Source organism: Hylobates moloch, unplaced genomic scaffold, assembly GCF_009828535.3.
Source record: "Hylobates moloch isolate HMO894 unplaced genomic scaffold, HMol_V3 SCAFFOLD_9, whole genome shotgun sequence".
NCBI classification, from domain to species: Eukaryota; Metazoa; Chordata; class Mammalia; order Primates; family Hylobatidae; genus Hylobates; species Hylobates moloch.
In genome coordinates this window covers 123495597-123503170 of record NW_026652284.1, presented here as the reverse complement: position 1 = coordinate 123503170, position 7574 = coordinate 123495597, and the positions used below count along the sequence as shown (strand labels likewise).

Here is a 7574-nt window from a genome sequence, read left to right as displayed (position 1 = left end):
CAGGTGTCACAGGCAGGTGTCAGCGGGAAGTGCTGGGCTGCCCACCACACCAGGAGCCTCTCCCGCTGGGTGCTCTGAGGTGACCCAAACACATCCAATGGATGGCAGTGAATACACCCTGGTCTCTGGTGCTGAGCCCTGTGAGCCATCAAAGAACTGGGAAAATGGTCCATGGCTGCAAGGAGCCTCTGGTGGCTTCTACATTGCTGCAGTGTCTTGATCAAAGAGATTCTCTGCAGTGGAAAGGTCTCTCACTCGTTGGCACGTTCCCATATCTGACTGGGCTGATTTTCCGGGGGTCCCCAGGGCACGGAACACAGTGCACACGGCCCTGTGCCCCCATCAGACACTGAACACGAGGGAGCCACGGAACAGGTGTCCGGCGAGGCTTGCACTGCAGGGCCCGAGTCCGCAGACGGCCCCAGCTCAGGGCTTCTTCCGAGGGTGGCGTTTCCGATGGCGGATGAGACAGGAGCTGTAGGCAAAGGCTTTCCCACAGTCCGTGCATTCGTAGGGCTTCTCCCCGGTGTGCGTCTTCTGATGTTTCAGGAGATTGCAGCCGCAGTTAAAGGCTTTCCCGCACTCTCCGCATTTGAAGGGCTTCTCTCCGGTGTGAGTCCTCTGGTGTTTGGTGACGTCAGAGCTGTGCCGGAAGGCCTTCCCGCACTGTGCACATTTGAAGGGCTTCTCTCCGGTGTGGACCCTCTGATGGCGAATGTGGTGTCTTGTGCTTAAAGATCCGCCCACACTCACTGCACTCATACGGTTTCTTCCTCTGAAAAGCAATGAACACGGGAACCCCCTCAAAGTCATCTTTAAATGAAGCGTCGAAGGCATCAAAGATGTGCTCTTCGTCTTCAGGACTCAGGCAGGGCTGTGTGTGGGGCTTCCTGGGCACAGTGGGCCTCTCAGGTGGCTTTCTGTCCCCGGACACCTTCTCCTATCTGAGTGCGCTCTTCTGCACATCTGCTTCCTCCCTTGGGGTGGGCGTCTTCCTTTTTCTGCCTGCAGGCTTCTCCAACATTCTGTTCCTTGGAAGCGTGAGGGCTAAGGGGCTGCCGACCTCTCTGTTGGCCCCACTTCCTCAAGAATGGCTTGCTTCTCACGCGCCTCTCCACACTCCCAGCGCGGGACTGATGCTCTGCACCAGGAGGCCGAGGGCCACCATCCTCTTGGTGCTGGGGAGAAAAACATGAACCTCAGATTAAAGGTTTGCCTTTCAGGGGATGTGGGATTCAGGTGCGGCCCCTCCCTTCCCATGTGTTCCCCCACGAGTGTCTCAAACGGAATTGCCGATCTCCCCAGAGCCCCACCTGACTCTCTCTCCCAGCCTTTCCTGTCTCGATGAAGGGATCAGTTGCTCACCAAGGAATCCTTGCTCCTCTGCCAGGGTTCGGGGTCTGCACACCGTGTCCACAGGATCTGATGTGCCCACCAACTGCCCTGCGGCTTCCCTCCTCCACCCCTGAATCCCCCTGGTTCCTGCCCTAGTCTCCTTCTCCACCATACTGGGCTTAGGACCAGTCACCGTGCTTTGGAGCTACAGGCTGCAGGGGCCACACATGCCCAGTGGAGGGTGCTTCCATCCCCCAGAGGGTGGGTTCTGAGTTCATGAAACCAGGGCTGCCCCCCGACCATGGACCACAGCAACCAGCAGAACCCCTCATGTCACATCCTTCCCACCTCAGCTTCCTGAGTAGCTGGGACTACAGGTGTGAGCCACCATGCCCAGTCATATTCTAAGAAATAATATTCCGTACCTTTTGTATTAGTTCTTGGTCAACCAGGCTGGAGTTTGAGGCCAGGGTTGAGCCTAGGTAGAAAGTGGAGCTGATATGCATGTCGTAAGTGACACATCTCAACACATAAATACTTTGAATTCTGTTAAGTCGAGAGGAGGTTCGTGGCCTTCCCTCCTCTCTCTCATGAGTGCAGGTAACACATAAACTCACTACAGATTTCCTATCTCAACAAGGAGAGGGTCTGGTCTTTTCTACAGGAAAATGTTTAGATGAATGTGACTCAGTTTCAGGCCAACATCACTTTCTAGGGCTCTATCTAGAGGTGGCGTGTGGGAGGAGGCAGATCGGGTGGGCGCCAGAACTGAAGATGAAGGCCACGTGTGCTGAGGGAGGATGCAGGCATAAAGCAGCATCTCTGCTGCGGTGGGCAGGGGGAGCCCTGGTGCCCAGGACAGAGGATCACAGCCCAAGCTGGCTGGAGTTTGAGGCCGGGGTCCAGCTCTGGTAGGAAACAAAGGTGAGAACTAAGAACCAACACAAAAGACCAGTCGACCAGCTGTTTGCCTCATGGGCAGGGTGGAGCTGGAGAAGTGGCAGCTCTCCAGGGCACGGTGGGAACCTATCTGGTTCTCTGCAGACTCCACTCCATGGCGGGGCGGGGGGGTGGTTTGTGAACCCACTGAGCCTAGCGCCTGCTGCCCGGGGCCTGTGTGGGGGTCCTCCGTGCTGTACAGCACCTGACGCCTGCTGTCCGGGGCCTGTGCGGGGGTCCTCCGTGCTGTACAGCACTGTTCCTTCTTCCAGACACTTGTCACTGCACGTGTGGCTGGTCACTGACATGGCAGTCTCCTTATGCGGCAGGGGTTCCTGAAGGTGAGGATCACATCTTTTTTGTCTCCAAATCCTGGTCACATACTGTGCTCAGGGAACATTCTCCATAACGGTTCTGTCGACTCAACTTAGGCTGGCAGGTGCTAACCGGCAGAGACTGGAATGACTCACTTCTCTGCACGCTGCTCATCCTGAAAAATAAAATACTTGTTAAAAACAGAGTGGACTGGCCGGGTGCGGTGGCTCACGTCTGTAATCCCAGCACTTAGGGAGGCCGAAGTGGGTGGATCACGAAGTCAGGAGATCAAGACTATCCTGGCCAACGTGGTGAAACCCCGTCCCTACCAAAATACAAAAAATTAGCTAGGCGTGGTGGCGCGTGCCTGTAGTCCTAGCTACTCAGGAGGCTGAGGAAGGGGAATTGCTTGAACCCAGGAGACAGAAGTTGCAGTGAGCAAAGGTCGGGCCAGTGCACTCCTGCCTGGCGACAGAACAAGACTCCGTCTCAAAACAAACAAAACAAAACAAAACAACCCCACACACAAAAAACAAAAAATGATTGGACCATAGCGATTGTCTTGGCCTCACCTCACAGGCCTGTAGACAGGAGTGATTAGCTAGTTACAGACAGCGCAACCCACGCTTGCCACACCACTAAAGACTGGGGTTCTGGTTCTGCCGTGCAACTGCAGCGTAGCTCCGTCGCATCTCTGGGCCGAGGACCTTTCACTTGTAATATGAAGCTCTGCGTATCCGTGGGCGGTAGGGGCTGCCTAGGAAACCTCACTCTGGAGCCTCCCTCCACTACTTTCAGGGATCTGGGTCTCACGGAGAGACTGCAACATTAGTGGGCTTGAGATTCAAGGGCAATCTGCACTAAAACAGCCTGCTGGGTTCACGGCCTGCCAGGGGCCTGCTAGCTGTGCCAAGGCCTGAGATGCCAGGCATCTGAGCCAGGCGGAGGGGCCCGCCAGGGTCTCGTACGTACTCCTAGCTACAGGCTCCCCTTTCAACGGCAGAGCCCCGCGGCCCGCGTGCGAAGCTAGGTTGGCCTCGGGGCCGGGGCCCGGGAGGCGCTCAGAGCCGTGTCTCGCCACATCCCTGGAGCGCCGGGGTGCGGGGAGGCGGCGGGGCCCATACCGACGCTGCGCGTCCTGGGTCGGAAGCGGCGGGCAGGAGCCCAGTGAGTACCTGGCTGGAGACGAGGGGCGACGAGGAGCTCCCGCTGCAGAGCGCGGACGCGCCCGGGCCCTACCAGGACTGCTGGAGGGCGGGGAGAGGCGCGCGCGATCGCGGGGGCGGAGGCAGGAAAGGAAGGCCCTCTATGCAGGACCCCCCAGCGCTCCCCATCAGTGCCAGCGTCCCTGTGGACCCCAGGCACCCGCAGGAAATGCCCGCCCGCTGACCCGCCCCTTCCGGCTGCCGCGCTAGGAGCCGAGGCCGGACTCGGTGATGGTGTGGGTGGTGGAGGGCTTGGCCCGAGCCGCTCCACCCCCAACTGACTCCGCCCCCCAAGACCCCGCCCCGACTAGGCCCCGCCCCCTCAGGCTTCACCCCCTCACTGCCGGCGCGCCCGCAGGTTCCTCCCCGAGCGGACCCCGCCCCCTCACAGTCCTCTATGGCAGGCGCCCTCCCGAAGGCTCCGCCCTGATCAGGTCCCGCCCCGAGCGGGCCCCGCCTCCGAAAGCTCCTTCCCGAGCCGGCTTCCCCTTTATGCCCCGCCCCCTCAGGCTCCGCCCTCGTGCCCCGCCCCCAAAAGCTCCTCCCCGAGCCGGCTCCCCTCATGCCCCGCCCCCAGGCTCCGCCCCATGTCCCGCCCCCGAAAGCCCCCCTGGGCGGGCACCGCCTCCATCACCGCCGCCGCCGCGCGCGAGCTCGGGCGAGCCGTCCCCCACCCTGCGGCTCCTGCCGCTCCTCCCGCCGCAGGCAGCCCCTCCGGGATGTGCTCTCAGCCGCTGGCTGCGCTCACTCCACTTCCCTCCCGCCCAGATCGCACTGAGCCGCCAGGCCCGCCGGAGCCCCGCGTGTTAGTTCCCTACGTACCGCAAACTGGGTGTCCTAAAACGACATCCGCCTATTATCTCAAGGCTTCTGTGGGCCAGAAGGCCAGGCTTGCTGGGTCCTCAGCTCAGGTCAGCTGCTGTGTTCTCATCTGGGGGCTGGACTGGGGAAGGATCACTTCCCACCTCATGCGATTGCTGGCAGAAGTCATGTCCTGGTGCCTGTAGGACCGAGGGCCGGCAGGAGCTGCCCTCAGCTCCTTGGGGCTGCCTGCCAGTCCCTGCTGTGTGGCCATCTGCAAGGGTGGGCAGTTCACAGGTTGGCTGCTTCTCCAGGGTCCGTGGGAGACCCCCATCCCCAGATGGGAGTCCTATGGAACAGAACCTAATTGTGGGTGACATGCCACCCCCTCCACCCAGTTCTACTCAGATTCAAGTCACAAGTGCCACCTGTAGCCAAGGGAAGGATGGGCATGGGGCTGGCTCTGGGGGATCTCCTTAGGATATCTGCAGCATTCTGCCCCCCCAACACTTCCCATTTCCACTTTCTGTATGATTTCCTTATTGTATTTATTATTAGTTATGCCCTGCTCCCACACTGCCATGCACATCAGCTCTTGGAGGGCAGCCACCTGTTCTTGTTCTGGGTGCCTGATGTGTGCTGGGCCCTTGTGTCGTGTGGACTGAGTGAGTGTGGGTGGAGATCTTAGGTGCTGCTGGTGCTGTGGCACCCTAGGAACTGTGTGCCCCCACCCAGCCCTCTCTCCAGCTGCATCCTGGACTTAGCAAGGTGTTGAAAACCAGGCAGTTCTTCTCCCTCCTCGTCCCACCCCCTCTCCCATCCTGTTGCTTCTACCTCCCAATGTTTTAAACCACCTGCTCTTGTGCAGCCTTCTTCCTCTGTCCTAGTTGGAACCCCGTCTCCTCTCAACAGCACTACTTCTGTGGCCTGCCCTGGGGTCTCCCTGCCTTCATTTGAGCTCCACTGTGCACCCCTCCTACAGCAGCTGGAGGGACTTACTTACAGGGCAAACCCACAGTGGCCCTCCCGGCTTCACACCTGTCCTGCAGGATGAGGTCTGGGCCCCCTTAGCGGCTGCAAAGGGGCCTGCACGGACTTGCAGGCCGCCCTTCTCACCACCCTTTCCCCTTCCAGGAGACTCAGCAGCAAGTGCTTGCCCTGCCACACACCATCGGCTGCGTGCCTCAACCCTGGGCCTTGAACACCCCCGCTCCGCCTCTGCCTGACAGACCCTTTCGTGCTTTTTAAGACTCCACCTGTTCGAGCTCATCTGTGTCAGCCCTGGCCTCGCCCCTGCCAGCCTCAGGCCGAGGCTGCCTGGGTAGCTGTCCATACAGGTTACATGCTGCACATGACCCTCGGTCAGGGCTTGTCTTTTTCATCTTTGTTTTATCGGGGGCCAACACATAGCCCATAGCAGGTGCCTAATCCATATTTATTGAGCAATTGATGACTGATGGGGCTGGGACAGAGAGAATAAGAATGGCAGGCTGGGCATGGTGGCTCGTGCCTATAACCCCAGCACTTTGGGAGGTCAAGGTGGGTGGATTGCTTGAGGTCAGGAGTTTGAGACCAGCCTGGCCAACATGGTGAAAACCTGTCTCTACTAAAAATACAAAAATTAGCCGGGTGTGGTGGTACGTGCCTGTAGTTCCAGCTACCTGGGAGGCTGAGGCAAAAGAATTGCTTAAACCTGGGAGGCAGAGGTTGCAGTGATGCTGAAATCATGCCACTGCACTTCAGCCTGGGTGACAAAGCGAGACTCCCTCTCAGAAAAAAAAAAAAAAAGCAGAGGAAGGAGAAAGGTGTCCTTCCCCTATCTCAAAAGAGACAGCCCCTTGCCTTCTAAATGAGCCTGGTGGCCCCTCCAGTCCCTTCAGGCATGGTGGTGGCTGGGCCGGCCCACCAGAGACTCCATTTGGTGCCAACACCATTGGTATGTGATATGTGGGCAGAGGCTGTTTCCCTGGCCCAGAATCTCCCACTGTCACCAGACCTCCCGCTCCAGCTGCCCTGTAAATATGGAAAGAAGCTCCAAGGGCTGAGGACCCCTTTCCTGCAGAGCTTCCCACAGAGGCAGCCTCTCTGAAGAGGGGCTGGGAGCCCCAGGCTCTGCTGCTTCTCTGCTCCTCATTTCTCTCGCACATCCCTGTTTTGTGCCCTGCCTGCGTGCTGCAAAGGCTGGAGCTGCCCGGAAGCCTGGGCCTCTTCTTCTGGGTGGCGGGCTGCCTCCCATGGCTGCCTGGGCACCTCTGGGTCACTGTCCTGTCTTCCGATGTGGGAGTCCTATTGCTAGTGAGTGGGGTCCCAGTCTGCTCTGCAGGGGACAGCCACCAGAGAAGAGGACTGAGGACAGGAAACAGGCACTTCAGTCTCTTAGCTTAAAGAGGGACAGAGAACTGCTTTCCTCCTGAGTGGTTTACTGTCTGGCTTGTTGGATTGAGTGGTGCTCTTTCACTTTTCCCTACTGCCTGTACAACCACCCGGGAGCCTTTCCCTTTTCCTCCTCCCCCTCTTCCTCTCCCCTCCTCTCCCCTCCTCTCCCCTCCCCCTTCCTCCCTCCCCCTCCCCCTCCCCCTCCTCCCCTCCTCCTCTCCCCTCCCTGTGGGCGGCAAGCCACCCAGGTGCCGAGGCAAGAGACGGAGGACACGAGCTGTTCCAGTATAATAAAATATAAGACAAGAATAGTTATACCAGATAGAGATCTTAGATATGATTATATATGAATATCATTAATCATTAGTAGCAATTGCTCTTTATTCCAATATTATAATAATCCCTGCTCTATAATCATAACCTAGGGAAAACCAGGCCATACAGAGATAGGAGCTGAAGGGACATAGTGAGAAGTGACCAGAAGACAAGAGTGCGAGCCTTCTGTTATGCCTGGACAGGGCCACCAGAGGGCTCCTTGGTCTAGCGGTAACGCCAGCATCTGGGAAGATGCCTATTGCCAAGCGGACTGTGGTCTAGCGGTAG

The 7574-nt window shown here is 58.5% G+C and overlaps 1 protein-coding gene across 1 annotated transcript; it reads right to left on the bottom strand.

Moving 5' to 3' along the window:
- Nucleotides 1-172: 172 nt before the first annotated feature.
- Nucleotides 173-3964, bottom strand: ZFP41 (ZFP41 zinc finger protein). The gene is given in 4 exon segments (XM_058444588.1): nucleotides 173-721; nucleotides 723-1178; nucleotides 2423-2764; nucleotides 3765-3964. Coding segments are annotated over 2 exon segments (597 nt in total). The 5' UTR covers nucleotides 1025-1178; nucleotides 2423-2764; nucleotides 3765-3964; the 3' UTR covers nucleotides 173-426.
- Between the last annotated feature and the right edge of the window lie 3610 nt (nucleotides 3965-7574).